This window comes from Colias croceus, chromosome 21 (genome assembly GCF_905220415.1).
Source record: "Colias croceus chromosome 21, ilColCroc2.1".
NCBI classification, from domain to species: domain Eukaryota; kingdom Metazoa; phylum Arthropoda; class Insecta; order Lepidoptera; family Pieridae; genus Colias; species Colias croceus.
This window is the reverse complement of record NC_059557.1, coordinates 1,858,605-1,883,569: the sequence shown is the minus strand read 5'-3', so window position 1 is coordinate 1,883,569 and position 24,965 is coordinate 1,858,605. Positions and strand designations below refer to the sequence as shown.

At 34.6% G+C, this 24,965-nt stretch overlaps 2 protein-coding genes across 4 annotated transcripts in view; both read right to left on the bottom strand.

Annotated features, from left to right (window-relative positions):
- LOC123701314 (E3 ubiquitin-protein ligase UBR1) overlaps positions 1-21,214 on the bottom strand; it is a 39,224-nt gene extending 18,010 nt beyond the window's left edge. Inside the window, exons 1-9 of one of the 3 annotated variants that reach the window (XM_045648740.1) lie at positions 20,778-21,214; positions 14,247-14,360; positions 7,550-7,698; positions 6,485-6,649; positions 3,716-3,870; positions 2,799-2,938; positions 2,348-2,444; positions 1,737-1,879; positions 282-395 (exon numbers count right to left, since the gene is read on the bottom strand). In XM_045648740.1, coding sequence (XP_045504696.1) covers positions 282-395; positions 1,737-1,879; positions 2,348-2,444; positions 2,799-2,938; positions 3,716-3,870; positions 6,485-6,649; positions 7,550-7,698; positions 14,247-14,335 — 1,052 coding nt within the window. In that variant the 5' untranslated portion in view covers positions 14,336-14,360; positions 20,778-21,214. Of the gene's footprint in view, positions 1-281; positions 396-1,736; positions 1,880-2,347; positions 2,445-2,798; positions 2,939-3,715; positions 3,871-6,484; positions 6,650-7,549; positions 7,699-14,246; positions 14,364-20,777 lie in introns of all 3 variants that reach the window. The other 2 variants (XM_045648739.1, XM_045648741.1) reach the window with 2 other exon arrangements.
- A 2,236-nt stretch (positions 21,215-23,450) lies between these two features.
- On the bottom strand, positions 23,451-24,530 carry LOC123701541. Its single transcript, XM_045649044.1, has one exon. It carries the CDS (start codon positions 24,528-24,530, stop codon positions 23,451-23,453), a length of 1,080 nt encoding a protein of 359 aa, XP_045505000.1.
- Between the last annotated feature and the right edge of the window lie 435 nt (positions 24,531-24,965).

The following is a 24,965-nucleotide window of genomic DNA, read 5'->3' as shown; positions in this document are numbered from 1 at the left end:
ATCCAACTAACTTATACTTATTCAATCCCCATTTACATGATGCCATTTTCTTGTACCAAGGTAAATCAATAATTTAATTAAATATTTTGGGCGCCATAATTTTCGCGCGATTTCAATTATTGTAAGCAACTATTTACACGCGGGTATAAGTAAAAAAGTCATTTATTGGTTCAATTTAATTATATGCAACGGGCAAGAAATTTGCGTCGTGTAAATGGGCCTTTATTCGAGTAATTCCCAAAAGCATTTTAACAATTTCCAAGTAAATAAAAGCAACTGACCACGTAAGCAGCTTCATGGCGAACATCTGGTGCGCGACGACGTGCGCGTGCATGACGAGCACCCGCAGCTCGGGCCCGTGCCGCGACGTGAACCTTTCGAACATCGCGCACCGGCTGAGCGACGCGAGCGCTTTACACGCTGCGCTAGCGACTAGACGCACACTCACATGTAGCGCTTTATAGCGCTCGATACGCGTTTTAAAACTAGACACGTTACTTTGTATTGTATAATTTACTAGCTGTGCTCCACGGTTTCACCCGCAGGCGGAGCACTGCGGGTGCTGTTGGTCTTAACGAGACGATATACATATAACCTATAGCCTTCCTCGATAAATGGGCTATCTAACACCGAAAGAATTTTTCAAATCGGAGCAATAGTTCCCGAGATTACCGCGTTCAAACGAACAAACTCAACTTTATAATATTTGTACATAATATATAGTATAAATTAGCGTTTGACGCGTTTTAGAAACAGACTCGTGATATTCCTTGTTGATTCAACTAATTACGTGTTACTGACGAGATATTATAATGAGATATTATATTTAAATGGATATTGTAATAACTCAGGCCCCGGAGCCACAGACATAATAGAAAATCTATTGTGTCTTGGACCGATCGGGCCGCTTGGGGCTCAATGGGTTAAAGAGAAATTCAATTTAGAAAAGACCTATCATGATATTTTCTTCTAATGCAAGGCTTGTTCTAAGAATTATTATTAATTACTGGCCAACAAACTTAATCAAATTTTCAACTGCTACATGCCTGAGTAACAATCATGCAACAAAATCAATTTAATTTATATTATCAAAGACGGGTCATTTCGTAGTTTTGCGAGTGTGCATCTAGTCAGTCGTTATTATTTGAATTTGTTTCAACAAATCCAGCTGAAAGACTTTCCCATCAAATAGTTGAAAATTATTGTCTTGGTAAAATCGATCGTATTATTATAATAAATACGTCACAAAATTGCTTGATAGGGCTTTTTATCTTTCAGCCGATTCATTGAGACATACTCGAAATTCATTATGTTGTTAAAATAATCATGAAAAAGAAAATTATTGTAATATTACATCTAATACAGATCTGAAAATTTTCATTTTCTACATAAAACAACAAAGTATAACAGAGTTTAACATACATTAATATTGAATATCTATTTCTTCTAAAAAAATGTGATTTTATAGTACTTCAACTTAAATCTAAAAGTACTTTTTTTAACCTACTAATCACATCCGGTCAAAGGAATCACATCCAAAGTGTCAAGTGTCAAAGGACACCGGATTAAAAAAAAGACTATTTTTTTATCAAAAACTGATTATGAGTGTGAGCGCTTTAAAGACGGCTACGTCTTCAAAGATCGCGTGTTCGAATCCCGGCCCATGACAAAACTTTCCTACACAAAAAAGAAAAAAAAAAACATTTTTTTTTTCAATTTTATCCCACTAAACTTACATCTCAATATCCGTCTTCAGTTTATCGCACACTTGGAACGAGTTGCACTTGACAAGCGCCCGCCCCTCCCTGTCTATGAGACTCACGAGTTCCACAGAGTCGCGGTGGTTGCACTTCATCACGCGCATTAGTGTTGTTATCACCTGGAAGTCATGAGTTTTATTTATAAAAAAAAACATACAAAAATAGTACGAATCTGATCCGCGTACGTAGGTTTCTATACAATTGTATATCTAGAATAAAAAAAAAAACAATTGTGTAGAACAAAGTGCCTTAAATCACGTAATTTAAATGTAATGCATAACAAAGAAACGAATGTATTGGTTTCCTTATTATTACTCACTAGCTGCGCCTCGACGTTGGTTAAAACTTATTCATCGAATAACGTATTAAACTAGCATTTCAAAAATGTATTCTAATTGTCCGTATTTGACAGTTTACAGGTGACATTTTAAAATGTTCGTGTAATATGTACTTTATTGGACGGATAAATTTTAACCAGGGATTGAAAAATCGGCCCTAAAAAGGATGTACAAACAGCAATTCGGTCACTTGTACTTTATAATATAAAAACAAAAACTAAATAATTTGTATCTGCATATTATAGTTACCTGTTCGAAGGTGTGCGTTTCGTCATTGTAAAGCACTGTACAATAACAATCCGGCTGGTCTAGTATCTGTAGGAGATCGCGTTCTGCGTCCTTTAATCTGAGAAATGTAATAATTGTTTAATAATAGTTTTTAATATCATTTTCTTTTGTCGAAAATAACAATACATTTATAATGATTAAACGTTATCTTTAAAAATATTACTAAGAGTTTAAGTTTGCTTTTTGTTGTAAAACAACAGAAATAATTTCAAATATAACTTATTGTGAACACAGGCTCTTGAAAAACAGTTTAGCCTGGGTCATTAAATGTATGTAGCAAATAATGGTGGAAAATAAACGATTTATTTATTATTTAATTTTTGGAAATATTTCCCACTAGTAGATGACACTATTACAAACACACATTCAACAGTTCGTTATTCAGTGTACATTTTAAATAAATGAATATAACCTGAGATCATTAGGCAAGCCGGGCGCGTGGTCAAGCGTGAGCAGCCTGAAGCAGTACGACAGACAGACGGACGCGACGATCTTCATACGCTCCAACACTTCCGGGCTCACGCTCGCCGTTTCCTCTTTGTCGTCTGGAGCCTGTTCATATTATCTATACTAATATTATAAATGCGAAAGTAACTCTGTCTGTCTGTCTGTCTGTTACTCAATCACGCCTAAACTACTGAACCAATTTGTATGAAATTGGGTATGGAGATATTTTGATAACCGAGAAAGGACATAGGCTACCTTTTATTGCGAAATATGTACCACGGGCGAAGCCGAGGCGGACCACTAGTTTTTGATAAAAATTAGAAAGTTTCTTTATTATAATACTAGCTGTTCCCCGCGGTTTCACCCGCATTGCTCCGCTCCTGTTGGTCTTAGTGTGATGAAATATAGCCTATAGCCTTCCTCGATAAATGGGCTTTCTAACACCGAAATAATTTTTCAAATCGGACCAGCAGTTCCTGAGATTAGCGCGTTCAAACAAACAAACAAACAAACTCTTCAGCTTTATAATATTAGTATAGATTGTAATATACTCTCTAAAATATATTATAATGTTACAGAAGGCTATAGCTGAAAAATAGCACAGCTTTTTGGTCATTGTTTTCACCAAATGCTGTGTATATATTTATGTTTTAATGTTTTAAATTTAATATGTATGATATTTTTGAATTGAAACTTCGCCGCGCGTTGGGAGTCAAATTTCAAGTTCGCGTCATGGCAATACCGTCACGTCATGGAGTAAAGCGACGCTTTTTGTATCTTCGAATCTTGTCAAAGATGTTTCACTTCTGACACGTGTGCCCGGCGCACACGGCGTTTTTTTTTTTTGTTTTATTATGTAATTAATAAATATTCTATTCTAACCGCGTGCAGCTCGCAGAAGGGATCTCGTTTCCAGGCTTCTGTATCGCCGCAGTCACAGCATCCACCGCCACCAGACTGGCCCATCTTGTACTTGTGGTGTCGGTGCGCGGACACTTTGAAACACTCGACGCATAGCACGCACGTGTTGTCCATACCTGGATAGTGGTAAATGTTCTTATTAAAACTATATGTAATGACGATTTATTATCATTGATTGATTAAATAAGCATCTAGATCACAGAACAGTAAGAACAAATAGAAGTGCGATGTGGGCGTGGCCCACGTGTCACTAGTAAGGTAAGATCACCTAACTCGCTCTCAGTTGTGCGCAGAAAAATATTCGAGTGGGTTGTCAGCTGTCAAACCTTTTTTCCATATTTATTCATTAATTAGGGCGTGTTGTTCGGTATTAGAGTGGAAAAATAATAGCTGACGAAATAATATCAGCAATCGAGGCATTTCATACCATCGGTAAGTTTTATTTTAATTTATTTTAAATATATTTTATGTTACAACTTCGCTTGTCGTAATTTGTCAAAAATTTATAAAAATATTAAGTCAAAATGAACCTTAATCCATAAGAAATTAGTACTAATATAGATTGAACAGCAAACAAGACTTTCTGGAATATTATTGCAATATACAAACGAATGTCGGATTAGTGATGCATGTGGCGCATATCGACAGTATCGATACTTTAGAAAAGACAAACATTATAAATATTAAATTTTATTTTATTTTTCCTTAGCTTTCATTCGTCCTATTTATTTATAGATTTTCGAAAGAGGCGTATTTAAAAGAGAAATGGATAATTAATGCAACGTGACGAGTTAACTGGATGCCGAACAGCAATAAGCAGTCTAACAAAGGCCACCGATACATCAAACCTACGGCAGTTCCAAGATTTAAAATAATGCATATTTCTGTTTGTTTTGTAAATATAGATTTATACTATTCTATTCCGTTTTTTATTTAAATATAATACATAATATGAAAAGACGTACTTAGTAGTAATAAACATACTCCAAAATGTGACACATTATACTATACTCATATAATAGAAAGAAAAAAAAATGCACAAAAAAATATTTATTTGTGAATTATCGATAACAAGGCTGACATCCCTTAGAGCATAGCATCAAGTTAATGTCATTAATGTAGAGTGACACAAATTTCAACCTTATTTTTTATGTGTTGAGGTTCAAAGTTATATCTATCGAAAACTAACGCCCTCTGTTGTGGAGTAGCTGAATCTTTTTCGAATTTAGAATTTCGGAGCAAAGAGAAACAAAACAGCTAAAATGCCTAGGGATGTTATATTAAAATAAACCGTAACAGGGTGCGTTAGGGTACATATTTAAATGCTGAATTTATAACCTAAGTCAGTTTTTACTCAAATTAAGCTGTCCAATCAAAGGCATAGTTTACTTGTAGTGTACTGTATAACTACCCGATCCCACTCATCGTCGCAGGCGGCCGAGACACGTCTTGGACGACTCCGACGATGATATTACCAAAGCTAACGCACGGCTAGACTCGGCGATTGAAGCCCAACGTCGAACAAACCGCGACACCGCACACACCACAGCAGAAAGCGTACACCGTCTTCGCCGGCGAAGACGAGGTCCCTTGTTCCGCGTTCCCGCGCCCACCCGGGTGAGCGCCTGTCCGATTAGGGCCCTTCCGGCCTCCTCCACTCAAGCGACAGCTCAAGCCGAGGTTCGTGGTCCCCGTCAAGGGGGGACGCCCTTGTGCATGTCGCTACCAGGGTGAACCTTCAGTTCACCCCCGCGTCCGCGTTAAAATGTAGAAGCCCTTCTGGCTAACATTAAGAAACACCTTACAAAAAAAAAAAAAAAAAAACTATAACTATCGGTTTAAATGTGTGGGTTTGGCGACACTGGTTTTCATACTAATTATGAAATTATAGCACTTCTATTTTGTTCTTACTGTTCTGTGATCTAGATGCAGTTGCAGTTGACGTAAGGGGATTCGAAAAGTATTGACAATTAAACAAAAATTAATAATGGAAAACACAAAGTTATTATTAGCTGAGATTGAGAACTTTCATTACCATTTAAAAAGTTAACATTTTAACTTGAAGTGTTCTAAAAATTAAAAAAAAATCCAACACCATGGAAATAATCCGGCTCGAAGGACCACACCCAATACGAACGGTCATTGTGTATATATTATATTGTATATATAGTAGTATCATTCCTGTCCACGTTTCATCTTTAAAACGAATATCTAAATCCATTTTAAAACTAGTAACTCATTGCATTTTTATACTATTTCTCCATACAATCCGGCTCGAAGGACCACACCCAACTACCCTTTTTTATGGTGGATTTTTTTTGCATAGTTAAAAAAATTAATTAACATAACATAAACATGTTAAATGTTATTTAATTATTTCGTTGTGTTTTTTTATTTGCGTGGTACGTAGGATTACACATACACATAACGTAGGATTCCTACCGACTAAAAACTTGCATGTGAGCTCGTAATATCGCTTGCGGCCATGTGTGCGTGTCTGGAAAAACGTGGGGGCCGTTGCTTCGGTACCTAGTGATGGAGAAAAGTATCAACCGTAGCGCTAACACACTGCGGCTCAAGGTCACCGACGCTGCGACACGTACACAGAGTGTCACGGATCTGCCACTACACAATGACGTCACACACACTCACCGCACTGTACAGCAGCACGAGCTGCTCCAGCGGTTGGATGAGCAGTCGGACACACTGCTCGGTGACGTCACAACTCACCGCACTCCCTGCAGCTGTACGCGGGCTCGCCCTGCTTGAACACCTTCCCGCAGAGCGCGGGGCGGCGCGGCGGCGGCGGCCGGCTGCTCTCCAGCGCGCCCCACACGAACTGCTCCAAGGGTTGTATGAGCAGTTTGGACGCTAGTTCCTCGTCGAACGACCAGTCTGGATGATTTAAGGGGAGAAGTTGATTTTTTTTTCAAGTTTATTTATTTATTTATTTACACTTTATTGTGCTGGCATACAAATTAAAACTTATAACTAGTCCAGCACAGAAGGCGGCCTTATCACTTAAGAGTGATCTCTTCCAGGCAACCTACTGTGTGGAGTAATAATGTGAAAGAGATATGAAAGAGATAATAATGTGAAGTTTATACTAATAGTCAGTCATAGTGAAAGAGATAATAATGTGAAGTTTATACTAATATTGAAAATAAATCATGAAAAGATGTTATTTTTGAGTCTATCCAATTGGATTTTAAGTTCACACGAATATTTGTGAATACAATATCTATTTTTACAATTAATATTCATGCGCACTTAAAATCCAATTTGAGACCATTTTTCAATAGCAGAAAGCTCTATATTTTTTATCATTTACCCTGGTTGAACCGTGCTTTCGTAAATATAGAAATGCGTGCTCAAAGCAATGCAAATAACAGGAGTAGTTGATACCATAAATTATGCAAAACCTGCGTTGCGTGCCCCATACTGTTAGAGATATTTATTTCAACGTTATGTTTCGATTAGATGCTAAAATTAGCAAAAAATTTATAGGGCTATTCTTATGAATTCAAAGTATTAGTTATCGTAAGGTTAGGTTAGCTCACTACTATTCTTGCAGTTGGTATTCTCTTATGTACTAAAGATTCACTTTTGAATCTACATTTCTCAATGATACATAACATCGTTACTTTATCACGATTCAGATTTGTCAAATTTAAAATCGCAATATATCCAATCTCAGACCATAGACTCGTCATTGGGATTAAAACTAAGATATAGAAGGAAGGTTGAACATCAACCAGAGCTCAATCCTCCTTCAGCTCAACATTATCTACCAACCTAAACATGTTCTGTTCGGCTGCGGCGAGTATATCCTCGGCACTGTGATACGCCAGTGATCTTGGAAGTGTGTCGGCGATAGCACCCCTTCGGCCATCTTGGTCCGCCATAGTTCCACTATCGCGTCGCCTCGCGCTGGCAATGTGTACCTGGAAATAATTTGAGCACTTTGTTAATTCTGGCCTTCCTGGTGACAAATTATTGGGAGTATATTTCGTATGCCTTTCAAAGAAAGGAATGATTTGACGTTGCACTTTATAGGACAATATCGGAATGATCATACAGTTCTACCTCTGGAACTAGTCCAGGGTTAACAATGCGATCACGATTTATCTTTAGAGTTTATTTATATTTTGATATTCTTTTTGTTTTTGTCGGATCTTCTATTACAATATGATTTCTATTATTATTTTCCTTTGTATTATGTCGTATAATTCATCAAAATATTATAGATATAAGAACCAAAGATTATTATCTACTGCAAGATACTAGGTCATCAAGGCAGCTGCATGCGGAAGGCAATAAATTAATTCGACTTTGAATTAAACAATTTATTTATCAATTAGGTATTTGCTATGCTCAGTAATTTTGCAAATAAAATTAAGGCTAATTACTCAGATATCAGGGCAATCTGAACGAAAAATACTGTATCGAAATCAAACTTTTTTCACTATCTAGATACAAATAACAAAAAATAAGTACCACGACTAGACTGAAAATCGTAAACAAAACATTCGTATATTGACCTCTACATCGTAGGGTTTCCGAGTATTACAAAGCATTTTAGTGTTTACGGAAAATATTTGTAACAAACGCCAAAACTTTTCTTATCAAGGGTTATTTTTAACCTTCCTTTACGTAACGTCCCATGCAAAATATACACAAAATGGTACAGAAAGTAGGGCATTTCTCCGAAGTTGTCCGCCATTTCTTATCTATTTAAAGACGTCCGTGATCTTATTTCATTTGCAAAGAAAACTATAATTGGGTTACCAACTGTTTACACAATTTATTAGTTTTGAAATTATTGCCTATTTATTATTTATATGCGTTCCAGTACTAGGACATTTCTTGAATAATTTACGATATGTTTAATTTCATGCGCGACTCACTATGCAGTGATAAATAAACGTGTATTAGTATTTTCATATTTAAGAAGTATATTTTAAAGTTTTAAAATATGTATTGGTTGAGACTTTTAATTCAACGGTACATATTAATTTATCCTGTTATCACTCAAGAGAATCACTACATTTAAGTTCATTCCTCATCCTCCTCTATCCGCGGCCCTCGTTATAGTGTGTAAGACTTTTCCGTTCAAAAAAATCAATTTACAAAGAAACAAGTGAAGCCCTAGTTATCACAGGTAACAAAATATTCATACAAATATTACGTAAAACAACACTCCGAGCGAAAATAATCGATTACTTACGTAACTTGTATGCGTAAGGCTAAAGAAATAATAACAGCATAGAAACGCAATTAATATCAGCATTATATCCACCATGATGATATAAGTAATAATAATTATGATGTCACCTTTGCTTGATAGGTACTTGTATGTACTGCAGTCGTTTTAACTTATTTATAACAAGTGTACCTGTTTTGAATACATATGGGACATGTAATCAATGCCTCTTAAATAACCTTTAATAATATGTTTATACAATACGATTATCACGATCGTATATCTTTACAAGTTGATTTTTTATCAAGAAATCAGACGGGATTCAATGTAAACAAAACCATCAAGCTTTATTCCAAATCGACCGTCGAACACTCTAAGGTTAAGGTATAGTGTGACATCAGCAGACTGAGTAACAGTATGACTAAAAATAACAAGACAAATGGAAACTTCCCTTTCGTATAAAAATCTGATAATAAAAATACATGAAATTATATATGTAGTAGGTACTTTTTTAACAGAAATGGTATGGGTACGGTGGTAAATGCATGAAATGCTGTGCTACATATTTTACGGGGTTAAACTGATCGGAGTGAACCAAAACTTTAAACATTTGCTTCGAAGTCTCTACTTATCATAACACCAACTTTATTTACGATCTAGTCTTGTTCTAGTTCTAGTTCTAAAAACGTTACTCTACTCACGATGACATATTCGTCCTTCAAACTACCAACCCGTCACTGAAGGTCGCCCATCATATCCCCAAATAACTTGTCATTTGGGACGCATTTGAATCGGGTCACCGCTTATATTTCACAGCCTCAATTCAGGAATAGAGCCTGAGGTAATCAAGCTATTTACTCCATTATACACCTTGCTCCAAAGCGATAAAGTGTAAAATAGAGAAACACACGTCCTGTGTTATTTTTTCGTTCGGTCAACGACTCAACATGACGTACCCTTTATGAGAGACTCCTTTATGAATCGTAAACACAGTAGATTGAGACTTTTTAACTTCCACTAAGAAATCCTTTTTCTTATTTTGAAATCATTTTCATGCTTAACAATGATACATGGATATATGTATTATGTACAGTGTAGTTGTCTGAAGAAATGATTTTTTTTTAAATTTTCTTTTTAGATTCATATTTTGAAAGCGCACCCTGTGTAAATAAAACAGGACCGTGCTTTGAAAATTACACCTAAAGAAAGAAAAACAAGTAATTTTATTTTAAACCTTTTTACATCATCATCGATCAATATAAAATATATTCTAATTAAGATAGATTAGACATAATAAATAATAACATACTATAACCACAGACTAATAATAATATACTACGCTATAACTAAACAAAGATTTGAAAAATGCACACGTCATAGTTCAGCAAACAATGCCACCGTACCTGGCACTGTACCAAGTAGAGCTCATCTCGACTTCCCAAACCTCATCCTGACGCCAATGACCCCGTTAGACAGATGGATAAACAAAAAAATGTATGAACGACACTATTTAATCTATACTAATATTATAAAGCTGAAGAGTTTGTTTGTTTGTTGTTTACGCGCTAATCTCAGGAACTACTGGTCCGATTTGAAACATTATTTTGGTGTTAGATAGCCCATTCATCGACGAAGGCTATAGGCTATATATCATCACGCTAAGACCAACAGAAGCGGAGCCACGCGGGTGAAACCGCGGGGCACAGCTAGTCCTACATGTAAACGAAAAAAATTGTGAGTACGGATGGACTCTCACGAAAATTATTATTTCTTCTATTGACCACTAATTTGCATGCAAATACGAAAACAATTCGATTGGTTATAGACAAGATTTTCTTAGAAAATGGATTACTAGATTAATCTATAGTTGCAAATTTTGGCTTAGGAATGATTATTATTAATATCGAGCGTAAGTCTATAATGAATGGACGTTCAAGTACCTACAGTAAGTATCGAAAACACCGTTTGGCTCTAACTTTATTTTAAAAGAATAGAAAACTTTGTCTTATCTGTAAGAGTGCACTTTTAATGGTGACTATTATAAACTTGATTAAAAAAATTCTAACATACCTATGTCATAACAATTGAACGACATATTTATTGGATTTTTTTAACTGATATGAAAAATAATTCTTGAGCGATAAAATGAAGTGAAAGAATGCGAGAATAGAAGTTTTTTAACTTAGTATAAGCGTATTACTTTACAATTTTAATGATTAATTCATTAAAATTTAAAAAGTAAACTATTTTATCAAAGGACCTCGCCTTCCAAATTTCAAGCAAATTACGCAAGCACAAATAAAATGTACATTGTTTGCGTGACAAAGCAAAAATCCCATCCATGCAAATACCAAACTTACATACAATCGATAATAATATAATGTTGACATAAACTTCTCAACAAATACATACTTAATAAAATTTGCGAACAATACTATTTAATCAACTTAAATACTACGACGCCTACCTATACATTATTTGCTTAATTATCATAAAAACAAATTATAATATACTTAACAAATAATCTTTAAGCAATCATGTAAATTCTTTAAAGAAAATACATTGGGTTGAAGCGCTTATTACTTTCACCACATTTCCTACCTACCTTCAACATTACAAAAAGTAAACTCAATAAAATACCACTAATATGATAAACACGAAAGTTTTTAGGAATGTATGTATATTTGTTACTCTTTCACACAAAAAAAAATATCGGATCTGTATGAAATTGGGTACAGAGATAGATTAAATTATAGTGGGGATAAGCACGTAGGCTACTTTTATCCCGATACCACGAGAGTGAAGCCGCAGGGTTGCTTGGAAGAAATTGCTTGTAAATAACAAAGCCGCCTTCTCCATCAAATGTACTGTTTTATGTAAAATTTGTATGTTTTGTTTGCAATAAAGATTAATAAAAAAAGCAACGTAAAGCTGAGCTGAATCAAAGCGTGCATAATAAACCAACACGTGCCGCCTGTCGCTGCCATATCTAAGCCACTACAGTCTCCAATACAATATGTATTACGTAACCACGACTATATCGTATGCATGGATTGACTAATTACCGTCTATGTCAATGTTACTATTTAATCGTTATCTATTAGCGCGATATCGTTAAATACCAATTCAGACTGAGGATTTGCTTGTATTGGGAGATAAACGTTCTCTATATAAATTCCAGTCTTTTAAAGAACTTCTGCAAATTACGACTCCATTAAGTTCGTTCTCAAGATGAAATGTTACCAATATTCCACATGCTATCATCTAGCCTTATGCTTAAATTCATCAAAATAGGATGACATAAATAGTACATTCTCCAAGCGTAAAGTGACGGGTACCTACTAGGGAAGCGCGTACCATCTTAGACCACATCTTAGCTTTCCATCAGGCAAGATTGTGGTCAAGCGCTTCCCTATCTAGACAAAAAAAAATTATACGTGTGCAATATTGAAAATGGAGAAATTGTATTTATAGGAAACAAGTGACTTGCAATACGTACAATTATCACCCACTTCTTGGCAGATTTATGAAATGTCAACGTAACGTAAGTTACATAAATATAGACTGACTTCCTATAAAATACATACTAGAACTTACATTATATTTGTATACGTAGTATATTATTATTAGTCTGTGATTATATCCTTAGTTTTAGTTTCTACGGATAAAGTACCTATAGCAATCCTAACATAATAAAATCAGGAATAATAAATAACTTAAAGTGAATTCAATAAGATTAAAATTCAAAATTAAAATGATTGCATGTGGTATTTTTGTAACACCTCGGTTATTATCTTTATCAAAACCACACGCAATAAAAACGATAACAAAATAAGGAAACGATTTTTAAAGCAAAACATAAGGAATCACTAGTCATAACAATAGACTTAGGTATTTTATAAGTGCCGTGAACAAGACTTTTTGAGATCAGAATAAAAGTTAATTAATATACTAACACTATTTATGCAAGCTTTTATATCGCTGGATGTAATAATTATTGCTAAAATATTAAAGTAATTTTTTTTAGAATCAAATTATTTGATGAAACTTGACATGCTAGACGGATCTGAGTTGAGTGTTGACTATAAAATTTATTAAAATTTTCACGACTGTGGTTGGAACTATTGTCGACATAATTATGTAATCGAAACATATTGCTCTATTCACCTATTTCCTCCTTAAAATAGGTACTTTTATATGGATCATTATTCTAAATAAATAAAGTTTAAATAAATTAAAAAGCCAATTTTACACCATTTCCTAACAATAGACTAAAATCATCTTTTAATTACCATCAAGGGCGATGTTATCGCAAAGCGATAAAGCCCTTTAAATTAAATAAAAATAAAAAAAAATTACCATCAACTCGAAAGAAAATAGACAAACCATTAACGATAGACCTATTACAAGGTCCCTGCACCTTTTATACATGCATCTTTTAGCAATTTTAATTGGCAAAGATAAGAACGCACGCGGCAAATTTTCCAATTACTTCTGAAGAACAATTCCATATTCCTATGTGCTGTAGACTTTAATAGCACGCCAAAACAACTCACAATTCATACAATGCACATACTCAAGTCCTTGACAAGGTCCCTATATGTACCGTACAGTTAGTTACCTTGAGAACGAGTCTCGATTATCTTATAATTCCTGCCTTCCGACATCCGGGTACGATGCTCTGAGCTGAACTAAACTTATGTTATAATTGCTAATGCGTGTTTCTAATTTGTGCTGTTAACCCTTCGACTGCATATAGGAAGTCTGAGTAATATCCTGCTCTAGCCTTCGTTAGCGGTACGAATGAACGCGTAATTTCGATTTTTAATTCAACCGACCGGAATATCGATCTTTAAAAGTGGGATTTAGCAAAAGGGGTTAACAATAGATATTAAATGAAGGTATGATTATTTTCTTATCTGCGGGGTAACAAGCCCATTGACTCAGTGACTTCGGCACCCCAATTGTTTTTAAAAGTTCAATTCAATTCGTCATGAAGATACTTTTTTCCCTCTATATTTATTCGTTAATTATCCTTTACCCAAGACACTAAATCTAACACGTCAAATGACCATAAACAGTTGGTAAACGTGCTGTAAACACCATAAACATACATTCCTACTACTCTATTTTAATCGGACCAATACATCATATTTTATGCTCGTAACTTCAACGTGGTTTAACCCTCCTATATCGAAGGGCAATCAGATGTGGTTGACCCTTTTAACCTCGTATCTTTAACGTGCTTTAGTGTCCAAGGACAACTAGATGTTGTCGCTCGTCACCCACCTGTCAGCCGGTATCATCTCGGGCGCGTCGTCTTCCATGGACTCGTCGCCGACCTCCACCTCCACCTGCACCGGCGGTGGCGTGCTCATCTCAGTTCACCTGGCTCCCTACCGACTACTGTAACAATATATAAAACTATATGAAATGCACTTTATAAATACATATGATTCTGTTTTCTTCTAATATTATACTCTTTCCCAAAAATCTTGGACGGTGTGAAAGAAACATTACAATGATCATAACAAATCAAGTATAGAAATTAGAAATACTCGATTTTGCTCGAGGTTTCGTCAGTTATACTATAGGTAGGTATATATTAATATTATAAAGTTTGTAAAAGTAAATCTCAAGAACTACTTGTCCGATTTGAAAAATGCTTTCGGTGTTGGATAGCCCATTTATCGAGGAAGGCTAAAGGCTATAAGCCTTTATATCATCACGCTAAGACCAACAGAAGCGGAGACACGCGGGCGAAACCGCGGAGCGCAGCTAGTGTACTATATTATGTAATATGTATATTAACTATAAGCTATAATTCGGTAAAATAATTTAGATTAAAGTAAGAATAGAGAGATTAGAGTTTGACCACGTTTGACACCCGAAAGACGACCGCTCTACCATTAAAAAATGAATATGATTCACCGATTTCATTCGAGATCGTAAGTAAAAGAGACATAGACAAATATTTCATAACGTTCCAATTTATAAGCAAACAAGTTACACATGTGTTCATACAATGTAACAGTGCACTATAGTCTATACAAGATCATATTGTGCTACAGCCAGAAGGCATCAAAGTAATGATGAATCACCCGCGCTTTGTGAATATTTATCAGTCCGCGAACCAGTCTTTAATCGCGTGTTCATCATTTCATGCGTTTGCTTTTCTTTTATTCCTTTACAGTGCATTCAACTTTAAAATATTATTAAAATTAGTTAAACACGGTTTCACCTGCGGACAAAACCAAGGGCAGTTCTTCCATTACCTATTTCAACCTTTCAAGGGTTAAAATTTGAAAATAAGAACTCTCTCCTGAAACGTTAACTTCTCCCCAAATTTTATACAAATTGTTGTTGTGGTTTAGTCCAGACATAACATAAGACTTCCGATTTCGATTTATAAAAAATTCATAACGATTTATTACTTCGAGAAACTGCACGACATGCACAAATTGCGTCATTTACCTACACTGATGTTATTTTGTGTTATTAAATATTAACATTATTAAAAAAAAATACTCACAATTAATAAAATGAACAAAATCACCCACTAGATCCGAAGTCTCAGGTTCGATTGCCAAAACAAACATTTACGCGATAGAAAATTATTTTCGATTCACGTGTGATATATCTAGGTATGGATTATTTTTATACGAAGAACTTCTATTGCGTGGGAGTGTAAATTTCGTTTCCAACGGCCGTTATTCGTTATTCATAACGAAACGAGTAAGCAGCGCAGCGTCGTGTTTGTTTTTCATTTCAGGCGGGAAAAAATAGCCAACGATTTACTTTATAGCGGCGCTACACTACACGCTGTATACAAAATTGTATAGATACACTATAGTACCGAGTACGTACTTTTCACTAGTTTTATATAAATATTCAGGTGTGATTTCGTCTAGAATTTTAATTATACAGGGTTAGTTTTCAATGACCGGCCAAATTTTTCAGAAATGGTTCAGAATCGATAACATTTTAGATCTAATGAAAAAAAAAAAATTTTTTTTTAATTAGATTTCATTCCTGTCCGCCACTAAAAAGCGAACGTGTGGACATTACAAAAGCACAATTCAGTTCAACAACCTAGATAGGTAGAAGTTAGCACACACATAAATTTGACGATGCGCGCACGCACACAAGTGCATTGATTCTGGCGGTGTTTACGATTTAGGAAATTTTTAGGACATTTTTAAATGAATGCTATTATTTTTTTTTATTTTATTCGACAATAATATTTCAAATGTACCTTTGGTTTAATATCTAGATCTTAATTTTAAATTTTGGCTGGTCATTGAAAACTAACCCTGTATAAACATTAAACAGTTAGCAAATGTTTACTTCATACTAAAATGATACAGCTTCTACAACCTGTACCTAGATAACTGATTCTTATTATGCATTACTTGTTAATGTTATAGTGTAGAGGGAATATACACCCCTAAATATTAGTATTAATATTATTTTCAAGCATTATCTTATCAAGTCAACAACCTCTTTAGTCCCCTCTCAGTAGGTCACACAGTCATTGTACTTAAGATTATCGTTATTTTGTTATTTTTCGTCGCCATTTTCATGTACGTGACCGACGCCGAATGGTTTAGAGGTCATGGTATACAAATAAAACAATTTTATTATGCGAGATAACGTGCAAATTATTATTGACAATTAGGCAATCGAAATTAATCGAACTAATAATGTCTCTTTTAAAAATAGTTTTACCATAAATGGAATAGGTACAAGTCACATGTTTCTTTGTGGTAATTTTCGTCTTTACGATATATTCAAATGAGTATGCGACGGTTTGATCTTAATTTTCAATAGAAGTAAGTGTGTATAGTGTCTACTGTCTACCGCAGACGTACCTACGGCGCGGTGTAGAGAGTAGAGATGATGTATGTTTATATAATACCTAAAAACATAAGAAATCTGCTTATTTGCATATTTAAGTGCATACTTGTGTTGGAATGCCTATATTTCAGAATAATTATAAAATAAACTACCAAATAAATTTTATTACAAGTGCATTTAAAAAAAATAAGGTAGCCTTGTATTTAGGGCTAAAAAATTGAACCAATTAGAACAAGAGAAAAGCGCGCCAAATTCCACAACCTCCTAGTTTTTCCACTTTTTTTATCGTCACCTCTAAAATGTCAAGGCAACGACCTTTCCGGGCATAAGGCGAAGCAAATTGCGAACACTTGTCCATATATAAATAATTATTCATATGTTAAATAAAAACTTGTTTCTTATTCTATTTCACCCTTGCAGACGTAACCTTGAATATGTTTATTGAACCACAAAATGTTATATATCAAGGCTTCAAAGTTCTAGGTAACACAGAAGTCTACTAGACTAGGTATAAACTGTTATGACATCGAGATCGTAATTCATGATATATAAATATACGCATTGAGTTACTATGTACTACGATACCTAGGTATTCGGGCATTTCTCCGCAACTTCACGTCAAGCGCCTATTTTACGTGAGAGACGGAGGTGGAGGGAAACTAGCTAAAACTGAAACCACCCGAGTTAAGCAGCTTGTAATTCACGAATGAAGAGGTAGATGGAACTTTCTAGATGAATATGTAACGGTCACTTGCACATCTGATTAATTTGAATATTTCAAAATTTCTTTGTACATAAAGATACTGTACCTTTATTATTTTCTTGGTGAAAATTATATAAAATTAATCAAAGATAAAATAATATATGTGACAAAGCACTTTATAATAAACATTCTAGTAAGAATACACTACATTTCTTTTAAAATTGAAGTAAATTGTCTTTCATAGTCAGTTTTAAATGATTTTCTAACAACAAACTGGTTAAAATAAACTAACCTAACTAACTTAGATCCATAACAACAAGCATCAAATAAAAATACATAATATAATATGTTCCTTAGTGATATTATTCAGGGAAACTTCAACATGGTTAACAAAATATATAAAGCGCTAACAAATTCAGCATAATATGATGCAATGATAATGTTTACTTGAACTACCCAGTGCGTATAATCAAATTATGTTTTTATCACATCTTACAATTTAACATTTGGAAAAATTGTGCAATTATCTTATTAACTAGGTATTTTAATCATTTAAAGATGTGTAACTAAAATAATTGTATACATATTATTTTATTCCTACATGCAATATTGACCTCAATTTTCTGACTAATCCCAATAGAGTTTTACCAAAGAACAATAACTTGTATAAGACCATGAATAATTAAAATGAAGCAATATAAAGAAGTATGAAGTAGCCAGCTACAAGATTTATATATATAACTAGCTGTCCGCGGTTTTACCCGCAGTGCTCAGCTCTTATTGGTCTTAGCGTGATGATATATAGCCTATAGCCTTCCTCGATAAATGGGGACTATCTGACACCGAAACAATTTTTCAAATCGGACCAGTAGTTCCTGAGATTAGCATGCTCAAACAAACTCTTCAGCTTTGTAATATTAGTATAGATTTTTTTTTCAGCAATACTAATCATTTTGTCAGTACTCTCATTGATAAGATGAAGGAGCAAAAAGGCGGCCAATAAAATAATTAGCAACTATATTCTAAAGGCATGATGTGCCAGATATGCATATAGACGTTTTCCCATAGAAATCTAAATAACATGTGTCTTGTTATTTAGATTTCTATGCGTTTTCCTTAGTTATTAACAAATTATAAAATTTGTGAATGGATAATAGATAAATAATAATTATCTTTAGAGATGATAATAATTTTGATATATGCAGTCAAAGATCCAGATAAACTAGTTTATTAACATAATATTAAAATAATTTAGAAATATTTTATTCTGCATTTACATATCGACTTTATTATTAACTAACTGTGCTCTGCAGTTTCACCCGCGTGGCTCTGCTCCTGTTGGTCTCAGCGTGATGACATATAGCCTATAGCCTTCCTCGATAAATGGGCTATCTAACACCGAAAGATTTTTTCAAATCAGACCAGTAGTTCCTGAGATTAGCGCTCAAACAAACAAACTCTTCAGCTTTATAATATTAGTATAGATTATCTACTTAAAATAGACAAGAGCTTTTAGTCTGAATTCATGCTGTAACATGTATAATTTTATTCCAATAAATAGCCTACAACTCATTCAGCTTTAGATTATTATCAACAGTAATAAAGCACATAAATTTCTAGGCTTATCATGTGATTTTCTATCTTAAAAAATTGGTTGCCTGTAAAGTCGGTATACGGGCGAAAGTTTTACGTGACAACGACTTTTTATGTCTGTCTCTCTCTTCTTAGGCGGGCTAACCATGCCCGAGTGGAAGGGACGCGTGCCTCTCACTCGCTCTCATTGTGAGCGCATAACGTGAGCGGAGCGTAGCGCAGTTTCTTGAAGTGTCACCCGGCAAACCAATTTATAAGACGTTGTCACGTCAAAAGCCACTGTTCAGAAGTTAATGAAAGATTTATATTTTATATACTACTAGCGGTCAGCCCCGGCTTTGCCCGTGGTACATATTTCGCAATAAAAGGTAGCCTATGTCCTTTTTCGGGTATCAAAATATCTCCATACCAAATTTCATGCAAATTGGTTCAGTTGCTTAGACGTGATTGAGTAACAGACAGACAGACAGAGTTACTTTCGTATTTATAACATTAGTAGGGATTTTGAAGATTACTTAAAAAATAAATAACTTTTAGGACTGTATGTAGTATTGTAAATCTCCTTGTATTATGAATATATAAACAATACAATAGAGATATCTACTTGCACGAGGAGTAGCCTAATAGTTGGTTATCATTATTTATGTTTCAAGATTGTAATATAAAATAATAATATAACTAATATAATACAGATAAAATATTTGTTTTTGTAGCTTCTTGTGTAGAGCTTTAACACAAAAAATATTGGACCATTATTTAAAACCATTTTACCAGTAGAAAACTTCCTCTTTAGTGAATAACATATAGGCTTTCTTTTATTTCAAGTAAATCCTAGGGAAACGGGGGCATAATTTGTTTAGTTTTTAAACTACAAATCTATGATTTATATCCTTAATAGTGCCTGTTTAAATAAATACATAGCTATTGAATAAATACTTTAAATATTCAGTTATAATAAGAAATAAACATCAGGCAATCGGACATTTCATTTAATAATGTTGTTTCTAGTCTTACAGGTGTCTTCTGTAGTTTTTGTTCACTATAAAAACTGTTGATTAAGAAACTAAAATAGCGAATCTCAATGATTATTTATTGTTTTATTTCTTTCAAACGTCACTTACTTTCAACTTGACTCCACTGTAGTCAATAGCGTGACTTAGATAGTGAAAGTTCACAACAATATTAAATCTCAAATGATGATTTTGTTAAAATTACTTCATAGTACCATAAAATTATAACAGCAGTGTTTATAAATCATGAGCTTTGTTTAAATTATTGATAAAGATTAGTAACAAAGTTAAAAATAACGTCATAGTGACTTTCCTTAATGTTTTTATCAACATTAATTAGAGTTGTATTCAATTTTTACAAAATATTAAATTTTATATAAATTTTTGAGAGTACTAGATTAAATACGATTATAAGTATCATTATCCATTAATTGAAGTTGTATTTTCTATTTTTATAAATTAAAAATAATATTTTATTTATGTACACGTTCGATTTTAATCTCGATCAATCTAGTAATGTTTAAAGATAGGTATTTACAAGCCTATGTTACGTAAATGTAAAAGTGTACATTTTTATTAGTCCGATAAGTAATGCATCAGACATAAAATGAAAACTGCGACGGAATAACCATCATAACAAAAGAAAACCTTACCTACCTTCGTTTGTAATCGCTAAATCATCCAACAGGATTTCTTTGTTCAGAAACGTCTCCTCACTTTCTTGTATTATTATTTTAAGAGCACAAAATGTTTTTATTACCATTGATTTTCAACAGAACGTACACTTTAACTTTTCACAACTGCACGATTTCTCTTTCATTGGCAACTTCAACAAACCACTGAAAAATTTGACGTTTCATCGCAGCATGAATTACCAAAAATAAGTCCAACAAGAAAATGATACAGGAAGAAACTAATTACCTACTGATTACAAGTGTGTTGGTTTATAATTTATAATTACGGAAGATATTAAAAATGACTCTATATCAGGATGAAGTTAAATAAAATTAGAATTGTGCGACAAATCACAATTCATAAATAGATAGTCACAGATTAGAAAATAAGAGTTCTTAGCACGTCTGTCACCGGCATTAACAGATATCACAGATTATTAAAATTAATGCATGAAAATTACCGGTTATAGAATTGGTGATTTTTCGATCAAGATCAAGTCGAGGGCAGGCATTGTATGTTTTATATTTAGATATTATGAGTTTATAAGTATATTTTTTTTTTACTGAAATAACATTCAATATCAACATAAATTAAACAATAAAAAGAATCATCATCATCATATGAGTACTGTAGAACAATAATTAATACTAACTTAGACTAACCTAAACACAGAACCTAAATAACTAGCCTGTTTTAGTAGGGAAGCTATGATTTGTACGACTTGAGTGTGAATGTGATGAGTGATAGGTGATAGACGACAAAACTGTGCGACAAAATATATAGCTCTGTCTTTTTCGCACGAAGTCTGGGACCCTCGCCCCCAGAGTTGTGATTGGATATTGACTAAAAGCGAGTGCAGTGATTGGTAGACTGACAAAAACAATTTTCATTCGATATAAAAACGGATTTCAAATGTGGTCTTTTATAGTCGAGCCAATTTAATAGGCAACATTTGACGTCTATCAATTTTATCTTCGAAGAGAGGTAACCTGCTTAAAAACATCGATTAAAGTGTATTAATCGATACGGATTTGAAACATTTGTCAATCGAATTTATTAATTTATGATGATTTTTATTCACAAGTAATCAATGCATTCGATTCTAGATGTCAGATTTCGATTTTTAGAGTAACGTCTCTAGTATTTAAAAAGAAAAAAGGTTTATTGACACAAAATTGTAGCGACGTCAGTTCTTCAATTCAGAAATTGATTATTATGTTTAGGATGGTTTATCAGTAAAATGAAATCTTAAAATTACTTGTATCGGTCATTATTATTATAAATATGTAATCGTAATTGAAAAAAGTTAAGCAAATGTGCAGTTCTAACAAAACGAAATATCATGTTATTCTATGTCGTCGTTACTAGGTTACGTTGTTGAATTTTGTTTAGTGTTGAACTGTCAAATGTTGCCTATTAAAATGGCTCTACGGCTCTACTATAATTGTTTTTAATTTTTTTAGTTTTTAATTCTACATTGGGAGTGAGAGAGACCGAAACCTGTGCCGAAACTAAGGTAAACTTTTAAATTTTCCTATAATAAATAAGTATATTACCTAATTTTAATTCCATTTAATTTATATAATACAAAACATTTGTGTATACTTATCATTGAGATAGTATTACTACGTATGGAGGAGACACCACGAACAAAATCTGTGCGCAATTTTTTTGCTCTAAGTTTTAAAAATTATGATCTAGTTAGGTACTTACCGATGAAAGTTATTCCTTTGCACTTTTCCGTATTATTTGTGCAATATCGTAACTCAAACTCAAACATTTATTTATATTATTTATATTAAACGTCATTACATATTTTAACATTTACCACCGATTCGGAAAGCAGTATCTACGGAGAAGAATCGGCAAGAAACTCCATACTTAGTTGCTCTTTTAAATCATGTCAGTTTTACAATTTATTTTTACAAAATACATTATATTATGTACATTATAATCATAATATGCCAAAGAACTGTCCTGTGGTTTTTACGCGACAACCCTCCATGGGTTTTTATCGTCCATATATTCCTTAATACTGTAATAGGCTCTCTGAATTAGTACATTTTTTATATAAGTTTTAAATTTAGAACTACTGAACTCTTAAATATTATGAGGAATTCTGTTGTAAAAGCGTCCTTGACCCATTTATGAATTTTTAACTTTAGCTAGCCGGAAAACACACACGAAGGTATATTTGATGCGTTTCACTTTAAAAAAAATAAAAAATGAGCGTGCAGTTACGCCATATGGCGTATGTTGAGCGGAACATAAGTAATGTAGGCGGTGTCATCTCCATATGTTTATCTCAATGATACATATACACATTGCTATCTACACTAATTAGTAATAATTCACTTTTTACCTTGAGCCACAGAGCAATAATATAGTAGCTTGAGCCGGTGTATCGGAGGAGCGATTTCATTAAGCCATATATTTTGAGGATTTGTTGCTTCTTCCCGTTATCTTATAATTATTATTGAACCAGCAAGCAATTATTTTTAAATCGTCATGAATTGAAAAAAAAAACAGCAGTAAAAATTAAAAAAAATACTGTGTGTAGGTAGGTAATAATAATAATAATAATAGACGGGCATTTCTCCGCAACTCGACGTCAAGCGCCTATTTTGCGTGAGAGAGGGAGGTGGGGGAAACCAGCTAAAACTGAAACCACCCGAGCTCCTCCATGAAGCCAAGCAGCTTGTGAGGGCTGCCAAAGGCTTCGGGGAGGGACCCAGGAGACCCCAGGTGTCTTGCCCTGTACTCCGCAACCCCCTTACATTCCATGATGACGTGGGCTGCCGTTTCCTCGGTCGCCATGCAAGCTCTGCATAGCGGACTGTCTGTGATCCCTAGATTGAAGAGATGTTTGTTGAAGGGGCCGTGCCCTGTGAGGGTCCCTGTTATTACGCGTAGTTGCACTCTACGTAGGTTGAGAAGCCGACGTGCAAGTCTCGAGTCAATGTCCGGTAGGGCTTCTCTGGCTTGCTTGCAGTCAGATCTGCTTGACCATTCTGCTCTCTGAGCAGTGCTAGTGAGCTGGGTAATCATCATCCGGGTCCAGCTAGCAGGTATCGGTATAATGGGAAAAGGTCCCATGACCGGTGTTTCAGATGCCCTTCTGGCTAGTATATCAGCAGCATCGTTTCCACGTGAGTTACTGTGTCCTTTTATCCATTGTAGTACTAGGGAATTTCCCAGGTCACATACCTTAGTTAGGGCTAAGTGACACTCAAGGGTCAACCCTGAAGTGATTTCATGGCTTTTGATTGCCATGAGTGCTGCTTTGCTATCCGATAAGATCCGAATCGAATAGTTTGTTACATTTCTTTTAATTATGGCCGAAGCTGCAAGTAGAAGTCCTAGGCATTCAGCCTGAAAGACTGTATTATGGGGTCCCAAGGGGTGCGAGATGTTAATGTTTAGGTCCTCAGAGAAGACCCCAGCACCCGTCCCATTTCCAGTCTTGGACCCGTCCGTGAAGATTAGTAGGTCTTCAACGCTGTTGTGTTCTGACGTGTATTCACGCAGCTGTATCTTATATTTCTTGTCAAAGATGAATTGTTTTGGGATCTTATCACTTATGGCAAGGAGTGAGGACTCCTTCTCGGCTGCCATAGTTAAGATCTTACTGTGTGCTGTAGGCAACATTCTCCAGAGGTTTTGTGTCTTTAACCTTACAGCTGTCGCTAGAGCTTCTTGTCTTACAAAAAGATGTAGTGGTGGCAGGTCGAGCATTGCCTCAATCGCAGCAGTCGGTGTTGTGCTCATGCTGCCAGTGATTGCCAGACAGGCGAGTCTTTGAAATCTCTGCAGTTTTTCTTATAGCCGCCGATTGTTGTGTCTTTGGCCACCAAACCACAGAGCCGTAAGTTAGCATTGGTCTTATGACAGTTTTGTAGAGCCACATTGTGACTTTCGGGGAGAGCCCCCATCTGTTACCAATCATTTTGTGGCACTGCCAGAAAGAGATGCTTGTTTTTTCGATCTTATTCTCAAGGTGTTTGTTCCAGTTGAGTTTATCGTCTAAGGTAATCCCGAGGTACTTAACCTCTTTCGATAACTGAAGTACGGAGCCAAATAGCTTTGGTAGCTGGTAGCTTCCTAGAAGGCGTCGGTTAGTGAATAGAACAAGTTCCGTCTTGCGCGGGTTCACTGAAAGGTCATATTTGT

Coding starts and splice junctions, on each gene's coding strand:
- LOC123701541 (XM_045649044.1), bottom strand. CDS start 24,530: ATGCTCGACCTGCCACCACTACATCTTTTTGTAAGACAAGAAGCTCTA.